We start from the raw sequence: 18915 nt of genomic DNA, 5'->3' as shown, positions 1-18915 counted from the left end.
GCCCCACTGCCCGTTTTTTGACGGCCATCTGCGCCGCGAGTAATTCCTTCTGGGGCGCACATTGCGTGTAGATGCCTCGTGTCCATAGGTATGACAACGTTGGCATCGCAAAGTGCGTTGGGTTTCTCGCCGATCGACGAGAGGCTGGACTGCCTTCGCATTGGTGTCCGTCTGGTGAACAGCGGTGTAAAGACGGGCGCGCAGTTTGGAGAGCCGGATGCCGGGATCGGATGCAATCGTGAGTCGCATCCGGAATGTATTCCGTAGGGACCTCCCCAAATTCATGAAGCGATCGGTGGGATCCTGCCCGCCTTCCAGCACGCTGATCCACTCGACCAAATTTTCAAAGGCAAGTTTAACCTGCTCGTTGTCCAGTTGCCAGCATTGGTATGCGCACCGGAGGTCGAAAACGACTCCGGAGGCGCCCTCATTCCATATACGCGTGGGCCGCGTGGTGACGTCGAATGCGCAGAAACCGCGGTCCTCTTCCATAGGCGATCGGGCGCCCAGAGGAGAAGTGCGGGAAGGCAACGGCGTGGAAGGGTGGAAATGTGGTCTCCCAACATTGCCGTGAGGGCTTCTGTAAGCCGCCGAACTGTGTCGGGCCGCGCTGCTAGGCACGCCTCCAGCCGTCAAGATATCCGTTTGATGCGGTAGTGTAGATACGCCACCGTTGGCAACGTGTCGGGTAGCGGGTGCCTCGTCCCGCCCCGCCGTCTCCGCCTCCCGCGCGGGTTGTTGTGCATTATGGCGTGCCTCCCGTTCCTGGAGCTGACCCGTGAGCCTTCCCAAGTTGAATTCGCGCCCCCGTAATTGGGCGTGAGCGGCCTCCAACTGCTGTTGTAGTTCTGGGACCTGGTTGCCGGCCCCGGCGATATTGGATTCCTTTACCGATAGGTTAATATGCGCCTCCTCAACCTGCGAGTTAAGCTGATCATTCCGATTCTGTACGTCCGCGACGGCGTTAGCGTAATCAAAATTCAGTTGCTGCTTTCAGCAGTGATGGGCCCTTGTTGGTGCCCCAACTCCCGGGCTGCCCCCATAGCGGGCAGGAGCGCTTGTGTCTCGAAATTAGGGATCTGAGGCGCCCGGAGATTCGCAATATTTCCAATAATAGTAGAATCCTGTCATGCTTTAGGGGTAGGTCCATGGAACAAGCATAAGCCTGTCGATGATGCGGCCACAGTTAACGTCTCGTCCGACATCTGATTACCATTAATAAACGTCATCTGCACCTGGGTCTCTCCACATTGGCTCAACATGTCCCAGAGACGGGCGCCAATATCACACCACTTGGAGGGTGTGTAGGGAACCAATGCCATTTACTTAAACTTACCTGGCTGTGTGTCTGTAAAAAATAAAAACAAAATACTCTGGCCTCTATCGGCTCCCTGCCCCTACAAAGTCACGTTCTTCCCAAAAGATTCATACGGTAGAGAGTATCATAAAGAATGTCTTCATTTATCAGGATATAAACATACATCAATTAAGTCAGCCAGCTCTCCCGAGATCATTCTATTCACGAGGTCTTGATGCAAAGAAAAACACCCGCACACCACAAAAATTGTTGGTCCACGGGAAGTGCGGCCAATATTCATCACAAAAACAATTGGGTTGTCTTCGGCCTTCGTTCATATTCAGCGCACACCACTTCTTGCAGGTCTGGCCACAGCCATCGCAGCAGCACACGCACACGCAAAAATAAGCGCAGGGAATGGCATAATGCAAGCAACCATTTATTTGTGTTTCTACTTAAATGTTGGCCGATGTCTGCATGCGTTTTTTGTTTTTTTCCTTTTGTGAATGTTTCTTGTGTTGGTGCAGTCAATAATTCGTTTTCTGTTGCTCCTGCCTTTCGCTGGTAAAGTGTTACAATAGATGTTTGTGTTTCCTTTTTTTGCTGTGGCACCTGATTCCTCACCGTTTATTGCGGTGGAAATGAAAATATGTGAGTAAACTCCCACACACCAGAACGCACCTTCGCTCCTATTTATTGGCGCATGGAAGGGCATGTGTGTTTGGTGGTGCCTCGTCCATATATTCTGTGGGTGTACATTCCCCTGCAGGCTGAGGGCGGGATGGCGCTCCGTCGCGGTGCACTTCCCTCGCATGCCGCCCACTGTGGTTCATCATGCATCACCCTCTCACATACTCCGTGGTACCACACCGTTGATATTACTGCAGCCGCTGTGGTTCAGCGTATTTCACGCATTTGATTGTGCCACAATACATCCGCTCGTGTGGCCGCCGCATCCAAACAGCGGTGCCCAACACCGTGAGCGGCAGTCCACATCCTTGCATGTCCCAACGCAGTGGTGTTTGACTGTCAGCCAGGCGTCAGACAACAAGAGAGTCTTGTGCTGGCAGTACAACACACGGAGCTGCAGTGAATGACTCGGGCGGCGACGCATCTATTCGTCGCAAAGCAGTGAAAAGGAGTCGGGCAAAATAATGCCGGCTGCATTCACAACACCATATCCACAGCTAAAGCATGCGACGTGATGTGTGTTTCACTGGTGCTGTGAAATGCCTGCAGACAACGTCACTAGTGGAGGCGCACCACCCATGATCAGCGGACAGACAATAATCGGCATGGGAGGCCACAAGAGGCAGCAACGACGCCAGCAGCAGCAGGAGCAGCTCTCTCTCTGTTGCCTCCGAGAAGTAAATATTCCACCAGCCACAGCTGACTGTGCCATCGTGACACTCCATGCACGTCGTGGCTGCGTCGACACATCCTGTTCCCTGCAGCGCCTCAAAAGACGCCTCACTCCGTCCACTGAGTGCATCGACGTGGGCCGTGCATGGGCTGTTCGTCAGGACCACAACGATGTGAGGGTCACCGAGTCGCAGCATGTTTGTTGTGACGTTGTTGCATGGCACCTGCACACACACACACGCAGCGCCTGCATCCCTCCCTTTTGTGTCCGCCCTCTGCCGGAGTGTCCACACACACACGGGCAGCAGCAAAATCATTTCACCCTCGACGATCCAAAATCAACACCGACATCCCTCGAAACGCAAAGATCTCAGTTGCCAGCACGGGCTTCCTGTCGCTCTGCCATCGACGCTGAAACACGGCACAGTGCACGCACTTATTTTCGTCGTGTGCAGTCAGCCGTTTGCTTCACACATTCTTCGATGGGCTGACGTCCATAAAAGCACGCCACAAAAGGCCACTGTGATCGCACACGCTTTTGCGATGAGCGTCGGTGTGTGCATGGATCCGCTGCTCACACGTGCTGGCAGGCAGCCTGCAGCCGGTGCCCTCGTGCCAGTTCATCGGCTCCAGCACGGAAAAGAGAAAATGGCCTATTCCCGATGCACTTATTCCCACCAGCAGCACCAACACGCTGGTCGCCAGCCGTCATTCCTCAGCACATCCAGAAATGCTGAAAAGTGACGTGGAACCGTCAGCCAGCAATGCCACAATCCCCGCACACATGTCGGCTCCACCAGAGAAGACACACAAACTACAAACAACACCCTTCACATGTCATCCAAACATCATTCCGACACACCGCGACACGCCAAACAGAAGTGTTCGTCACCCCAATGCACCTCCCCACACAATCACATAGTCCATGCACCACGCACGGCAGCAGCTCACACGCGGTCAAACAAATTTTCGTCGGAACAGTGTTATCCACGTGCTGCAGTGGGAAGTAAACAAAAAAGACGATCTGCCAAACCCCAAAAGAGTGCCACGACTGGCCGCAAGCCAACGGAACGCAGCCACTCAAATGAATTCAGTCCCAATGCCCTCAACCTCCCACTTTCCCCCACAAAAGCCCCACAAAATTAACATCAAACGCACTGTTAAATAAAGCCGCTGTGCCTTCTGCTGCCATCCGGGCCGTTGTTGTCGCCTTCACGGGGACAGGCGTCCATTGGTTATTCCAAACTGCGCTGTGTTCCTGCGGAGCGCCCTTTGGAAACGCCGAATTGCCGCCGTCACGCACCACAATGGGAACAAAACAAAAATTCTTTAACCAGACCGCAACGCCGACCGCGCCACTTTGCTGTCAGCCGCGGCTGGGTGCAGAGGCTGGTGCGTCCCAGCACACCATGCGGTTCTTTCTCGTTGGGTGCGTTCACAGTGCGTTGCACCACGCTGTCGAGGCGACCGCACCGTGTCCGGACTCCACTTACCTCCACAGCCTGGAAGTGCGGCACCGCGACAGCTGTACGGCATCTCTTGGCCCACGCGCATCAACGAAGGATACTTCTGCCCAACTGGAAGCCAATCTAGCACCGCTGCGAAGGATTGTTGGGTTCCTCGAACCCACACAGCACGAACGCCTCACATTTCTTTGGTATATTGAGGAAGAGCGTGGCGCAATCTGCTCGGAAACCATGCCGCAGTCGATACATAGGAATGCAGTGACGAGTATTCCGCTTCCGAGAGATGCCGTACTTAACGGAATGCGACGCGTCTGCGGCCACATGAGGATCTTCCCGCACCACACCCGCGCCTCTCATGCTGAGCACCGGATTTTCGCCCGGGACACTGTGAGCCGCGACGGGGTGGGCGTCTTCCAGCCACGGCACGCCCAAGACGCTCCGGACGGTGTCAGACGATCGGCCGTCGAACCGGCCCGCACATTTCTGGGACCGCTGCACTGCCAATTGACTCCCCGGACAGCGGAGCTCCCTGTGGGGCCTCACCGCGCAGCTGCTGGCAGCCTTGCATGCTCCTGCCGAGCGGAGTGTCCTGCCACTGAGCATGGCCTCAGACACTTCCCAGTTCCCCGCCTGGCAGCAGCATCCCAATCGCCCACACGAGTTCCTGTCGCCACAGACTCCCTCTCGGCGATGGAATCACTTCGCCTTGGCCCGCTGGAGGTGCACGACGACGTCGGCGAGGAGATTTGTGCCGTGCCACTTTCACAGGCGGATCGAGGGCACACAGGTGAATCCACATTTTCCCCATTACGCCGCGGAATTTCACGCAACGTGACAGCGGACGCTGATGCCGTCGTGGCACGATCCCTCCCGCAGGACTGCGTCAATGCCTGGCAATTGGGCTACCTCACCGCAGTGAAGCGACCGTAGTGGAAGGATTTCCAGGAGGAAAAGGAAGGCGCACACACCGCATGACAGAAGCTTGTGGGTGTGGTGAGGAATAAATTCCCGTTTCCGATCCGGATATTGTGCCCCGAATGAGAGCTGTGCCCACCGGGAAGATACGACTCCTGCCCACTCTTCGACAGGCCTGCGCGCGCCTTGCGGATCACAAGGAACCCCTGTATCGGTCGTGCCGTCCCTCCCTTTTTTACTGAACTGAGCGGCCCGCCGCTGCCTCCGCCGGGGCCTCTTCCCGACGTGAGCGCCGCAACTCCTTGCTGACAAGCGAGCGGCGGATTGAAGTTCCCCGGCCCAATCTGCAGCAGACTGCGCTCGTCCAAAATATTACGGCACATGCTCGACGTGCTCGGCCTTGCGTTCCGATGGTCGGAGAGGCCTCACATGCGGGTGCCGCGATTGTTCCACCGTATTCCTAACAGGCGCCTCGCGCGCAGGTTGCCACCGAAGTTGCCAAGCATGCCTGCAGGAAAGACGCGCAGGAAGCACAAACGCGGGAACTCGATATGGACCAGGCTCTTCCGCCACCACCGCATCGCAGACGCCACGGGCTGCTGATCCCCCGACGGACCACGGGAGACCCCGCTTCATCCACTGTGGTGATGCCCCGTCGTTGAGAATATGGACTGCCCCAGCCCGCACGACGGCCCGTTTGCGACGGAATGCTTGCCACTTTTGTGCGGACGCCCCTTGCGCTGCTCACTCGTTATTGTGGCAGTGTCCGGCGACGGGAAGATAACAAGCTGCTTTGTGATGAATGTTGGCCCCTGGCTCAGCCGGCCACCTCAACGCGGTGCCAGGGTCTAGCACTCTTACTAGAGAGGAAGTTAAGTGCCTGCTGTTCATGCTTCAAACCCGATGAGTGGTTGTTACTTAGTTTTACGGGCCGGAAGGGCAGATGTTGGAGCCATTCTATAATGGCTGCCCGCGGAGTAAGGTTATCCTTGCTACTGAATTCCTTCGTACGCTTACCAGAGCTGCACAATTGAGGTGTATTTACTACGACTGGTAAGAAAAAAAAAAAAAAAAAAAAAAATGAATATTGGCAGGGCACCAGATGGAGCCATTTACATGGCTGCCCGCGGAGCGGTATTTCTATCCGCTGCCGAATTCCATCGGCGCTTACCAGCGCTATACATACTGTTTGCGTGCCGTATGTGACGCGCAACGACAAAAGCTACTGCTAAGCGGAGACATCGAGCAGAACCCAGGCCCCATAGCAGTACTCCAGATGAATGTTTCTTGCCTCACGCCGTCAAAACTCGCAACATTAATGGCGCAAGGAGCAGACATAATAGCCATCCAGGAGACTTGGAAGTCGTCGGAGCAGATCGCCAGTATGCATACTGGAGATTATGTGCTCTATGCACAGTCGCGCATCGGCAATGGAGGCGGTGTGGCGGTGCTGGTGCGGAAAACTCTCCGCTCCGAGCGTATACCTCTCACCATCCCTCAGCGCGACACCAGCCTTGAAGTGGTGGTGGTTCAGGTTGCTCTGGACCAGAACCGTGATCTTATTGTGGCGAGTGCCTATATGAGACCACCACCGCAAGTAACACAATCCTTCAGGCGGTTAATAAACTGCCTTCCAGCCTCGTCGCCGCTCCTGCTGTGCGGGGATTTCAACATGCATCACCCACAGTGGGAGCCATTCTTGGAGTCTTCTCCAAGCGAGGTTGCTGCAGAGTTTTTAGAACTGTGCACGGATGCGGGACTCACCTTGGTTAACACCCCTGGTGAGATCACGTACGCTCGTGGCACAAGAGAACGATCCTGTATCGATCTGGCATGGTCAAAGCATTTGACTGTGTCAGATTGGTCAGCTTCTGTGTCGCCGCTTAGTGATCATTACATGCTAACATTTACGCTGCATCAGGCATTTATGGATACCATACCTTCGGCACCCCCTTCGGCACCTAAGACATTCTACAGTTGGGGGAAGTGTAAATGGGATTTATTTGTAAATGACTTCGACGCACAACTTCCAGCATATGACTATAAACAGCAGTCCACCGGCATTAAAGCTTTCACGAGAGCGCTTATTACTTTGTATCGACGACATTGCCCCCGCGGCATGCACAAGGATGGTCCCAGGCTTTGGGACGACACTCTCATGGAGGCAGAGCGGATTGCTACCGACAGCAAGGCCCGCTATCTACAGTTACCGATGCCCGACCGTGAGGCAGAAATGCAACGGACAAGGAGTCAATTCTTCCTCCTAGTCCGAGAGCGCTTGCGTAACACGTATCTACGTCGCATCAGCAAGTTAAATCCAGGCGAACCACTCGCATGGAAATACATTTCCGGACGAAAAAAGGCATCACTTCCACCTCCTACATCATTGTTGTTGGGAGATGGTCAACACACTTATAAAACAGCAAGGAGAGCAGCGAATGCTCTCAATCGTATCTTTTTTCCACTTCACCCCTCTCACAAGGCAGTAAGGTTTTCCAAAGGCATCAAAAGACAGAACCCATCTTTGGGCATTGTTTCTTCTTCTCTTTTTAGGCAGCAGAACAACAACGAGTCTGCTGCCTCATTTACTTCATTTTCTTCTACTTCTTCTAGCTCTGAGCCGCAGAACAACAGCGAGTCTGCCGCAACATCTAGCTTAGTTTCTTCTACCTCTCTTATCTCTTGTATTTCTGAGCCGCAGAACAACTACGAGTCTGCCGCTACATCTAGCTTAGTTTCTTCTGCCTCTCTTATCTCTTGTATCTCTGAGCCGCAGAACAACTACGAGTCTGCCGCTACATCTAATTCAGTTTTTTCACTCTCATCTAGTTCAGAGCCACAGGATAACAACGAAGCTGCCACCACATCTGGTTTAGTTGCTCATCTTCACTCCCCTCTTGATGCACCTTTTAATCGTACGGAACTGCTTGCTGCGCTACGTAATACGCCGTATGGCAAGGCCCCCGGACCGGATGAAGTCTACAGTGAGGCACTGCGACATATTTCGTCAAAGGGTCTTCGATTCCTTCTTCGTTGCATTAACCACAGCTGGACGACCGGTACGATCCCGGCTGAGTGGAGAAGCGCTACCATCGTCCCACTCTTAAAACCCGGTAAGTCGCCGGAACTGCTTGAGTCATATCGACCCATCAGCCTTACTTCCATTGTGAGTAAGGTTGCTGAGAAAATGGTACTGAAGAGATTGCTTTGGGTGTGGACGCCTCACCCCCACCAGTATGCATATCGTAGTATGCGTACCACGACGATGCAGCTGGCACACCTGATACACGAAGTGGAGCATAATAGAAATCATTATTTCCAAGTGAACCTTCCCAAGAAGAGCGGTATTGGTAATCAACTCCACTACAGACCCCATCGGACTCTGCTGGTGTTGGTTGATTTCAGCAAGGCCTTTGGCTCCATAGATCATCGAGTCCTCAGTCGCTTGCTAGCCAATATTCCGGGGGTGAATTGTAGAAGGTGGCTTAGAAACTTTCTATGTGGTCGCTACGCGAAGAAACGAGTTGGTAACAGACACAGCGATCGGCGTCCCATGCTGCGAGGAGTTCCTCAGGGGCCGTATTGGGAACATATTTGTTCTCCCTTTACGCACACCCACTTCTCAATCTGCTGAACAGCTTTGCGGGTGTCACAGCAGACATGTATGCGGACGACCTCTCTATTATCGTTAAGGGGCAGTCCCGGGAAGACGCCATTCCCACTGCCAACATGGTTCTTGAAAAACTGCATGCGTGGAGTCAGGAAAATGGCCTGGCCATTAACCCGTCAAAGTGTGAAGCCGCTTGGTTCACACTCTCCACGCACACGGAGTCAAACTATGATCGTGAAGGAAAGTGGCCCCTGGTAGTGGCTGGATGTGAAATCCCAGTCATGACCATGGGGGCATCGCGAACTACGAAGCTTCTTGGCATGGATCTCGATCTACGACGGACGCTAAATGTGGCGGCCTCCAAGCAATGCGCTGCCACTTCGCAACGGATATCGCAGCTACGCTGCATTGCGCATAAAGAGGCGGGGCCATCTCCACATGAACTACGCACGTTCGTCATTGGATACGGTGCTTCCAAATTGCGCTATGGCAGCGAGCTCATATGGGCAGTAGCGGCGGATTCAGCGAAGAATGAGATGCAGAAGACGTACGCAACTCTGGCGCGCACTGTCAGCGGAGTTCCGAGCACTGTCGACCCGGAATCCGCACTTCTAGAGGCTAATATGCCGCCGCTCCATGTCCTCTGCCTGCGCGCGCGGCTCTCCATATTTGAGAACACACGCGCTTGCCAGATGGACTGGATGCGGAGACCCCCGCCTGAGCCACCGCCTCGCGCAGGCTTCCGCATCTCGCCATTATCTCGGGACGAGCTATACGCCTTCGTAGACGCATACACAAAGGTCTATGGCATCACTCAGAGCTCACCACGCGAAGAGCGGTTCTTTCGCAGCTCCATTCCTCCCTCGTTTGCGGCCTCCGCTCACCGGGTCACCATTGGCGTGGAACTTCCGATAGACCACTCAATAACTGACGAGGAAGAGCTGATACAGGAAAAGCGCAGAGTCAGCGGAGAGGCTCTAGGGCTGCACAGCCATCTTTCGTAGATATTAGCGAAGAGTGGCGGTGTCGACGTTCCCAAGTCTGCCGGGGCTGGCATACTGCTCTCATCCCTCAATTCATCGGAGATAATAGAAAAGGCCAGTATAAACTGCGGCACACGCCCATGCAGCTACAGGACGGAATCCCGTGCGCTGCTTCTAGCCCTAGAGAAGCTGATCATCCCTCGCATCCAGCACAGGCATAAAACCCTGCTTGTGGTTACAGACAGTCAGTCTCTTCTAGCGGCTCTAAACAAGGGCCCGCTCAGTCAGACAGACTGGACGGAGGATCAGATCTGGCAGCGTCTCTTGACACTGACGTGTGCTGGCTGGTTTTTGCACCTGCAGTTTTGTTACGGACATTGTGGAATACATGCTAACGAGCTTGCGGATCAGTATGCGACGCAGACTATGGCGACTGGACAATACACGGAGCATGGAATCGCACCTTTATGGCATACGGATCTGCTGACATGTTTTACTACCCAGCTCACCAACAAGTGGTGTAGTACCATTCGTCAAGACACTCATTGCCACCTGCTTTGCGGCACAAGGCCATCAGATCTCAGCGGCAAGGACCTGATCACTCAGGAAGTTCTTCACCGTCAAGAACTGGTTCACCTCGCAAGGGCAAGGTGCGGTGAATCTGAGCTCTGGGGCCGACTATACTGGGCTGTGAGAGATTGCACGAACCAATGCCGTTTCTGCAACATCTCACCAGAACAGTCTGCATATATGCGCTCTAACAACGATCCAACTGCACCGGGGACGGAAGCTGTTCCCCCGTCGGCAAGGGATGAAGACGTCTCTCCAGTAAGGGGACGGACCATCACACGTCGTCGGAAGGAGAAATGTCCGTACTGCGATTCTATATTGACGGGATTCTCGAATCTCGTCAGTCACTGCCGGTCATTTCATCCGGAACATCCTCCACCGCTTCCCGGGCTCAAATGCGATTTCTGTGACATGGTTTTCCCCACACGGAGAAGCACCGCACAGCACAGAAGTCGCTGCGCACACAACCCAGACGCCACACGACATCGAAACAGAAGTGCCAGGAGGCGATCTCTGCTACCGCAGGATCAGCCAGCTTCCACAAGCACGCCAATTGGCCCGCAGGAAACCTTGCACCATCTGCTTCTAGAATTTCCAGGCACCTTGGCTGTGCGCCAACGGCTGGGCATTGAACAGGACCTTCGCCTCGGAAAGTTCTCTCAATGGCAGTTGCTTCATAGCAGGAAACTTTTGTCGCTGCTCGACCGCCTCCTCGGCACCCAGATGGCATTGTATAGCTAGACGCGCTGGTAATAGTAGAAAAAAAAGAATATTGGCTGCACTTCCCGTGGACCAACAATTCGCGTGTTGTGCGGGGATCTCTTCCTTTTTAATTGTTACTTTGCTTTTGTGTTGCCGTGTGCGCTGCACCTCTTCTTGTATGGTTTGCGTACCCTCCGTGAGGGGTGCCGACACGACGGACCGCTCTCGCCGTATGTGCATGCGGTGGAGCCTTGTGTGCCGCTCCTGTTTTCTTCTCCCTCCTCCATCTGTGTGTTGGTGTTGCGGCAGGGCTGTGTGTGTGTGTGTGTGCCTGCTGCCGTGGATTGGAGTGTGTGTCGTGCGTGGTGTGCGGCGTACGGTGCATGCCTGGCTGCTGCCTTCTCCTCATGTGGTGTGCCCTCTGTGTGTGTGTCTGCCGCACCTCTCGTCTCCCCTGTTGCTCTCCATGTCCCTCACTGTGCAGATAAGCTCCACACCACTGAACGACCACACTCACGATGATGACGATGTGCCGTCTGCTGTGCGCCCTGTTGGTGTTCGCCCTGTGCTGCTGCCCATCCGTGTGCGTGATGGCGGACGAAGAGGGCACAGTTAGTGGTTCGACTCCAAATCCCACTAAGCCAAAGGAGCCGGGTGTAAAAGGTCCGGGGACCAAGCCAGCGCCGGAATCAGGCGCACCAAAGCCAACGGACACAGCGGAAACGGAACAACCAACAGGTAATTTGAAACCCACGCCGGGGGTAGCAAGCGGGACCGCTTCAGAAGGGCCACAACTTGCGTCCAATGCGGGAGCGTTAAAAAATACGATGGGCGATGCAGATGCAAGAAATACAGAAACCGCTACGGCACCGAGCCCGGGGAGTGCGCCGAGTCCGCTGAAGGAGACGGCGGATGTAAAAAAAGCCGGTACGGAAATAAAACCAAATACGACTACCACCACAACAAAGGCGCCAACAACAACGACAACCATCACGACAACCGCTGCGCCAACCACGACTTCCACCCGCACACCGTCACATCTTCGCGAAATCGACGGCAGCCTCAGCAGCTCTGCGTGGGTGTGTGCCCCGCTGCTGCTCGCCGTATCCGCGCTGGCGTACACCACTCTGGGCTGAAGAGGTGCATGCGGGCTGTGCGTGCCAGCACTCAGCCACGGGGAAATGTGTACGTCTACTGTGGTCCGATGTATAAAGTAAGAGTGATTATGATGATTGTTTTTTGCTTTGTTTGCTTCCGCTGCCCTCCTGTGTGCTCCGCGTTGTTCCCACATCCGCCACTTTGAACGCGTCCCGGACACACTCATATGCATGCGCACTGGAGCTTTGTTTTTTTTTTTTTTTAATTATTGTTTGTTTTTTCTTGAATTTTAAACTTCTTTTTGCAGGGCGGTGTGCGAGTTCTGCACTCGTATTGGTTTCATCTGTCTCATGGTGTATGCGTTGCTGCTGGGTGCCGCCATTTGTCAAGGTGTGTAGCTGTGCGTGCTACAACGGCCTCGTTTTTTGCTCTGCGTTGACGGGATGTTAGTTTGTGCTGAAGGCTGCACGCAAGTGACAGGAGTGATGATGGCGATGTTGAAGACTGGCCGTGTGCTGCTGGTGTGTGCCCTCTGCGTGCTGTGGTGCGGTGCCGGCGGGGGTTGTAAAGAAGTACCCGCACATCCCGACTCTGATGCGTCCACTGATATTGAGAGGGACAGAGGACAGTCACAGGATTTATCACTTTCTGAAACGCCAGAATCACACACCCCAGGCTCAGAGACACTAGTAACAAATGTCCAACAAGAAGAAGTTCTCTTACCACTTCTTGAATTCTCTCAGGCAGGAACCGAAGATGTTGCTGGTAAAGAAAAAGCAAGAAAAGAAGATGTTACCAAAGAAATTGGAAAAGACGAGAAGGTTGGTGAAACAGGAAAAGGGATACAAAAGCCTGAGGACGAACTGATTTCAGTGAAGGGTCAACAGTCGCATGACAAAGAAGGCTTACGGCCACAATTATTGAATGGACCTCATGGTGTTGGAACGGCAACACCATCAAGAGGCAGTTTGCCAGTTAATAAAGATCAAAGAGAATTGTCGAACCCTTTGCAGCCTCCATTACCGAACAGCTCACCGCATGTAATTCAATCATCCACATCTGCAGCTGGCCGTGGTGACGATAAAAGTCACGAAAACGGCAATGAAACGAAGAATTCTCAACAGCCTGTGGTAGGAGGCATTCAAGAGAAGAATGGCACTGGCGTGAAAGCTGTCGCTTCAACAAGTGGAGAGGAAAATTCACGATTGTCAGTCACGACACTTGAAGAAATGAGTGATGCAACAAAGAAAGGCGACAGCAACAGCAGTACCGCGGCAACCGCGGCCCTGCGGTCTGATGCTGGCACAGAAGGCACTCCAACCACCAATCATCCGAAGCAACCCTCCACTGAAGGCGCCACACCACCCGGAACGAATTCCGATGGTGAAGCTGCACCAGCCAACAAATATGATACGGTCTCTCAAAGTGCAGGATCCACAACAGCGCCAACCACAAACGCCACAACAGGTGACACGGCGACGCCTGGCCACAGTGACGGCAGCACCGCGGTCTCCCACACCACCTCCCCTCTTTTGCTTCTTTTTGTTGTTGCGTGTGCTTCTGCGGCTGCGGTGGTGGCCGCATGAGAGTGAGTGAGAGAGAGCCGTGCACCGCCCGCACACACACTCGTCCTTCTCTCTCTCTGTGTGTGTCCCCTTGCATGGACTCTCGCCCTCACCTCATCCCACGAAGCACACACATAATGTGCCCATTGTATATATTGCATGCACACCCATGCAGGCCCGTTGGTGCTCTCTTTTGCACGACACGCACCGCTGCCGTCCTGCCTGGCTGCATGGGCGGAGCACCGTAACTGTTTCTGTTTTGTTTCCATTGCATTGAGTGGGCGACCTCTCTTTCTCTCTCTCTCCCTGTGTGTGTGTTTTGCTTTACGGGAGCAATGAGAGTGTGTGCGCTGGTCGTCCCACGCTTCGGCTTTTTGTTTTGTTTTTCATTGTTTTGTGGTTGAGAGCACCCATTCCGCGGGCTGCGTGTGTGTGTTTGTGTGTGATGATATGAGTAATTTGTGCGTGTGTGCTATCTGCCTCTCTCTGCCGTTGCTTTCTTCTGACTCTCTTGTGGCGCACAGCTGCTCTGCAATTATAGGCGCTGCCAAACACACAAGCACATGCACACACACACACTCTGTTTCTGACACGCTGTGGAGGGGTGTGATCGTTGAGGATGCACACACGCACAGGATTGAGGCTGCGGCTGCCCTTGCGAGGAGGGAGCACGGGAGACCGCGATGTGTCTTTTCGACGTGTTGCAGGCGTGAATTTGGCGGCATGCAGGCAGTTGGGTGGTGTGGGTGTTGAGGGTACCTTTTGCTAGTGCGGATTGCTTCCCTTCCAGCAGCTGCACGTGCCGAAGCTTCTCCCATGCTGTGGATCCGTCGACGGGGGATCCTCCAGCTGTGCGGGGTGGTGTGTGCCGGTGGCGGAGCGGGAGCGCTGGAGGAGACAGCAGTAAAAGGACTGGCGGCAGCGCATGGGCGCAGCGAAGGGCGGCTGTGCCCTTTTGCATCACGTTGGTTTATTTATGTTTGGATGTTGCTTCTTGTGTGCCGACGCGTGACGAACGCCTCAACCGCTGTGGCTCCTGCTGCTGCTGGTGGTAACAGTTGATGTGTTCCCGGTGCACTGTTTTTTTTTTTGTTCCGTGTGTCTGTGTGCGTGAGTTGTTGTTGTTTTTGTTATTGACTGCGGCGGGGATGATGGCGCCACTCACTGTGGATGCTGGCAGGGCTTACTGTTTCACCCTTTTATTGGCAGTTTTTTTCTTTATTTCCCACCCACTCACACTGTAGGAAGCTACTACAAAACGCTAGTTGCTACTGTGAAATTCGAGGGCACTGAAAGGACCGACAACAGCACACACAGCGCCCACACACACATATTTGTATGCTCTCACGTGTTGCTGCAGTGAAGGCACCCCGCACACACAACCGTCGCCGCGTGACCGGATCCAGCGGAAGGAGGAGGGAAGGAAGAGAGAGTGAGCGGCAGAGGCCCAACATGTCCCGGCATCTATTCCATTTTGTGCTGCTTCTACTTGTCGTCATGGTTTGCGGCGGCAGTGGAACTGTGAATGCGGATGAGGTGGAGGAGTCAGCTGAACCAAAGTTTGGGTGGAAGGCATCACTGAGGGTGCTGGTGTAACTGTGGACTCGTTGGGCGCTCCCGGCCTTCTAAAAGTGGGGAGTGACGTGTTTGCCGTTGCCGAGGCGCAGTGCAAAGAGACGAAGGAAGGTAACGATAACTTTTTTTTTGGCGTTGCATCCCAACTTTTTTCGACAGAATCTACTGCTGACAGGCCGGTGGAAGTGCTGAATGAAGTGAAAGAGACACAATTTTTGGAGAAAGCCCCTTCCACAGAGTTGAAGAAAGTGGATGTGAGCCGACCAACAACAGTTGTGGAGGGAAATGATATTTACATGCTTGCTGGAAAATACAGCCGGAAAGCTGCCACTGGTGTTTAGGAGAGAGATGCAGTTGACCGTGGATTTTTGCTGGTGAAAGGGGAAGTCGGTGGTGAAGAAAGTGGCAGTGGCAAAGGAATCCAGTGGAAGGATACCAAAGGTCTCCCGCGGACACCTTTCTGCGAGCAACACGAATATTTAACAGGGCTGGTTGGCGGCGGTGGATCGGGTGTTAGGATAAAGGACGGTACGCTTGCGTTCCCAGTGGAAGGGACGAAGAAAGTGAAAGGCACTGAAGAGGATGGAAAGACCGTTTTGCTGCTCATATCTTCTTCGCAGGACTTTACGACTTGGACGCTGTCGAAGGGGATGTCTTACGATGGCTGCGGTGATCCTCCGTCGTGGAGTGGAAGGACAAACTCATGATGATGACTGCGTGTGATGATGGCCGCCGCAGGGTGTACGAGTCCGGTGACAAGGGGAAGTCGTGGACGGAGGCACTCGGAACACTCTCGCGCGTGTGGGGCAAAAAACAGGATAAAAAAGCGAAACTCGTTAGAAGCGGGTTCACCACAGCGACGATTGACGGTGTTGATAATGATAAGAGAAAAGTGATGCTCGTCACCCTGCCTGTGTGTTCTAAGGAAAATGTGGAAAAGGGTGAACTCCATCTTTGGCTGACGGACAATGCGCACATTGTTGATATTGGGCCGGTATCTGAGGATGATGAGGACGCTGCCGCTAGCTCCCTGTTGTACAGAAGTTTTGAGGGTAAAACTAAGGAGGAATTGATTGCACTGTACGAGAAGAAGAAGGGCGATGAGAAAGAAACATCACCCGGTATGGTATCTGTGCTTATGACTGAGCAGCTGAAGCGGGTGAAGGAGGTGCTGGCGACGTGGAAAGAAGTGGACAAACGTGTCTCCAAGCTGTGCCAGTCTAAAAGTGATGCGGAGCGTGCCTCAACTGGCAATGGCTACAGCGATTTTAAGGTGACGGATGGGCTGGTTGGCTTTTTGTCCGGCAACTTCTCTGATACCACATGGAGGGACGAGTACCTCGGGGTGAACGCCACAGTAAAGGAGAATGATGTTGGGGGTAAGAAGGCAACATTGCATGAAGGCGGTGTGACTTTCCAGGGAGCGTGGGCGCAGTGGCCCGTTGGCAGTCAGGGGGAGAATCAGCTGTACTACTTTGCGAACCACAACTTCACTCTTGTGGCGACGGTGTCCGTTCACGAGGTGCCGGAGGGAGATACCCCCATTTCAGTGATTGGTATGAAGATGAAAGATAATGGGAAGACTGTACTCCTGGGACTGTCGTACAACAACAAAGAAACGAAATGGATTCTACTATGTGGTGAAAAAGGTCTGAGGAGCTCAGCAGCCCTTGGGAGCCAGGGAAAACACACCAATTAGCCATTGTGCTGCAGAACGGCAACCAGAGCACCGCATACGTCGATGGTGAGCGCGTGGGTGAGGATGCGCAATGTGAATTGGAAACTACGGAATCGAACGAGATCTCGCACCTCTACATTGGAGGGGATGGTGGCAGCGCAGGGAGCGAAGAAGAAGTGTCCGTGACCGTGACGAACGTCCTGCTGTACAACCGTCCGTTGAGTGCTGCGGAGGTTGGCGCCCTCAACCCAAATAAAGTCCCCATTCCACCTCCGGTAGGTGGAAGTGCGCAAGGAACATTGTTGCAATCTCCTTCTGACGGGCAACCGCCGTTGGGGCGTGAATCGTTGAATGAAAATGAGGGTGTGGGCAGTGGCGATGTATCCACGTCAGCAGTTTCCACCGCCACTACGTCGGCAGGGGAGGGTTCGGTAAAGCAGTTGGAGTTGCGCGCTTATCTCGGTGGAAGTAAAAACGTGGATGTCGCTTCTTTGTCTGTGGGTGATCCAACGGTGGGAGCGGAAGCTGGAGATACGGTGCCGGGAGACAAACCACCTCAAACTTCTGCGGGCACTCCCGCCACAGAAGATGCAAACGCTTCTACCGCTGAAACCGTGGGGCATGTTGACCCCGCAGTGACAACTGGGGTGAGCGTGAGCTCCAGTGAGAGTGGGGAGACGGCGGGAGGAAGGGATGGGCAGGGAGAGGCCCATTCAGAGGTCAGGGAAGTAAATGCTACGGCACCCAGCAGCAGCCTCGGAAATTTGTCGCAGGGGAATAACAGCGATGCTGGCACCGTGCGTGAGAGCGGACTGCTGCCATCGCTTCTTCTTCTGGGACTTTGGGGGCTTGCGGCTCTGTGAGGAGTGACTGGCTGCCGCGTGGGACACTCGCGACCTCCTCCGCACAGAATTACTTCTCCCGGGAACTATTTTCTCACCTCAGATAACTTTTTTTCTTTTCTTTTATGTGTTTGTCATTTTTATTTTTTTTGCTTTTCAGTACTCTTTTTAATGTTTCACTTTTTTCAATCTTTAAGTTTTTTTTTTCTAATCTCTCATCCCCCATAAATTCTCTTTTGCTTTTGGGGGCAATCACTATGGACGTTTTTTCTTTTCTACTCTTCCCTCTTTTTACTTGTTTCATGCTGCACTTTTCCTGTGAGGGGTGCCGTGTGTTTCCCGCCCAACTGCTCCACTCGCACACCCACCGACACGCTCATGACGACGGCCCTGTGCGCCTCGCCTGCTGCACGCATGAGGAGGGGCCGCGACGAACGGCGCGCTGAGGGAGCCGTGACGTGTGGGCGTGCGGCGAGGGCCTGTGGGGCGGAGCACACATTTCTTTCCCTCTTGTTTCTTTTTTGCAGTCAGGGCGGGCAGACACCCGCAGCGCCACACACACACAGCCACACCCTGCCGCCGTGTTTTTTCTTTTGTTTTTTTCTTTTTGTTTTTGTGGATGGGTGTATGTGCTGCCACCGTGCGTGATTGGAGAGGTTGGGGCTGTACCGCATGCATCGCTGCCATCCAGCTGTGCCTCTTGCTGCGCTGATGATGTCTTCCCTGTGCTTCTTTTTTTTTTTTTTTTTTGCTTCTCCAGCGCACACGCACACAGACATAACTAGTCGCATGGTGCTCTGAAAGAATTTGTTGGCGATGGCGTGACGCCTTTTTGCATTCCGCTTGGGGCCGGCTGACGCGGCTTCACGATGCCCGCCATGCGTGAAGGTGCTGCCAGCTTTTGGGGTCATTCTCCTCTCCTTGTTGTTTTTGCTTTGCCGGGTAAGTGTGTTGCTTAGTATGTGCTGACGCGTGACGGACGGTGCCACGATGGCCTTCTCTGGCAATGACAGTCGCTGTGTTCTTGGCACACATCCACGCACTCTTTATTGTCTCTCTGTGGGTGTGATTGCAGCAGGGCATTGCTGCGAACGCGATGGAGACCACGAGGGCGTCACCCCTCGAGAATGTCCCGCGCACTGTCGTTTGTGGAGCGGCGAGACGGTTTGCCTGCAGCCCGACTGACAGAACCGCACAGTCGTTTCATTGCGGTCACTCCGTCGGCATCACGCGCTGCGGTGGTGTCCGCAAG

General features: G+C 54.0%; 4 protein-coding genes and 1 pseudogene across 4 annotated transcripts, besides 17 other annotated features; 4 read left to right on the top strand and 1 right to left on the bottom strand.

Annotated features, from left to right (window-relative positions):
• Window positions 1–1531: a mobile genetic element.
• Window positions 1–2556: a sequence feature (heterozygous, Esmeraldo-like haplotype).
• Window positions 1355–1531: a mobile genetic element.
• On the bottom strand, window positions 2485–2976 carry Tc00.1047053508097.110 (uncharacterized protein; the record flags this gene model as incomplete). Its single annotated transcript, XM_805621.1, has 1 exon — window positions 2485–2976. The coding sequence occupies one exon, from the start codon at window positions 2974–2976 to the stop codon at window positions 2485–2487; it is 492 nt and encodes a 163-aa protein (XP_810714.1).
• Window positions 2557–3462: a sequence feature (areas not merged during assembly with more than two copies in the genome that could not be assigned to a particular haplotype).
• Window positions 3463–3532: a sequence feature (heterozygous, non-Esmeraldo-like haplotype).
• Window positions 3533–4341: a sequence feature (areas merged during assembly that could not be assigned to a particular haplotype. This can correspond to areas where the two haplotypes were merged or to regions with more than two copies in the genome that were merged during assembly.).
• On the top strand, window positions 3967–5055 carry Tc00.1047053508097.100 (hypothetical protein, conserved; the record flags this gene model as incomplete). Its single annotated transcript, XM_805620.1, has 1 exon — window positions 3967–5055. The coding sequence occupies one exon, from the start codon at window positions 3967–3969 to the stop codon at window positions 5053–5055; it is 1089 nt and encodes a 362-aa protein (XP_810713.1).
• Window positions 4342–6831: a sequence feature (heterozygous, Esmeraldo-like haplotype).
• Window positions 6096–6121: a microsatellite.
• Window positions 6133–10970: a mobile genetic element.
• Window positions 6832–10724: a sequence feature (areas not merged during assembly with more than two copies in the genome that could not be assigned to a particular haplotype).
• Window positions 10725–11857: a sequence feature (heterozygous, Esmeraldo-like haplotype).
• On the top strand, window positions 11424–12041 carry Tc00.1047053508097.81 (mucin TcMUCII, putative; the record flags this gene model as incomplete). Its single annotated transcript, XM_805622.1, has 1 exon — window positions 11424–12041. One exon carries the CDS (start codon window positions 11424–11426, stop codon window positions 12039–12041), a length of 618 nt encoding a protein of 205 aa, XP_810715.1.
• Window positions 11858–13116: a sequence feature (haploid, Esmeraldo-like haplotype).
• Window positions 12252–12273: a sequence feature (AT_rich).
• On the top strand, window positions 12489–13589 carry Tc00.1047053508097.60 (mucin-associated surface protein (MASP), putative; the record flags this gene model as incomplete). The annotated part of the gene is made up of 1 exon (XM_805619.1): window positions 12489–13589. One exon carries the CDS (start codon window positions 12489–12491, stop codon window positions 13587–13589), a length of 1101 nt encoding a protein of 366 aa, XP_810712.1.
• Window positions 13117–13496: a sequence feature (areas not merged during assembly with more than two copies in the genome that could not be assigned to a particular haplotype).
• Window positions 13497–14246: a sequence feature (heterozygous, non-Esmeraldo-like haplotype).
• Window positions 14247–18915: part of a sequence feature (areas not merged during assembly with more than two copies in the genome that could not be assigned to a particular haplotype) that runs on past the window's edge.
• On the top strand, window positions 14907–17684 carry Tc00.1047053508097.40 (annotated as a pseudogene).
• Window positions 17772–17872: a sequence feature (A-rich).

Source organism: Trypanosoma cruzi, genomic scaffold (assembly GCF_000209065.1).
Source record: "Trypanosoma cruzi strain CL Brener 1047053516661 genomic scaffold, whole genome shotgun sequence".
NCBI classification, from domain to species: domain Eukaryota; phylum Euglenozoa; class Kinetoplastea; order Trypanosomatida; family Trypanosomatidae; genus Trypanosoma; species Trypanosoma cruzi.
This window is presented reverse-complemented; position numbering and strand designations above follow the sequence as displayed.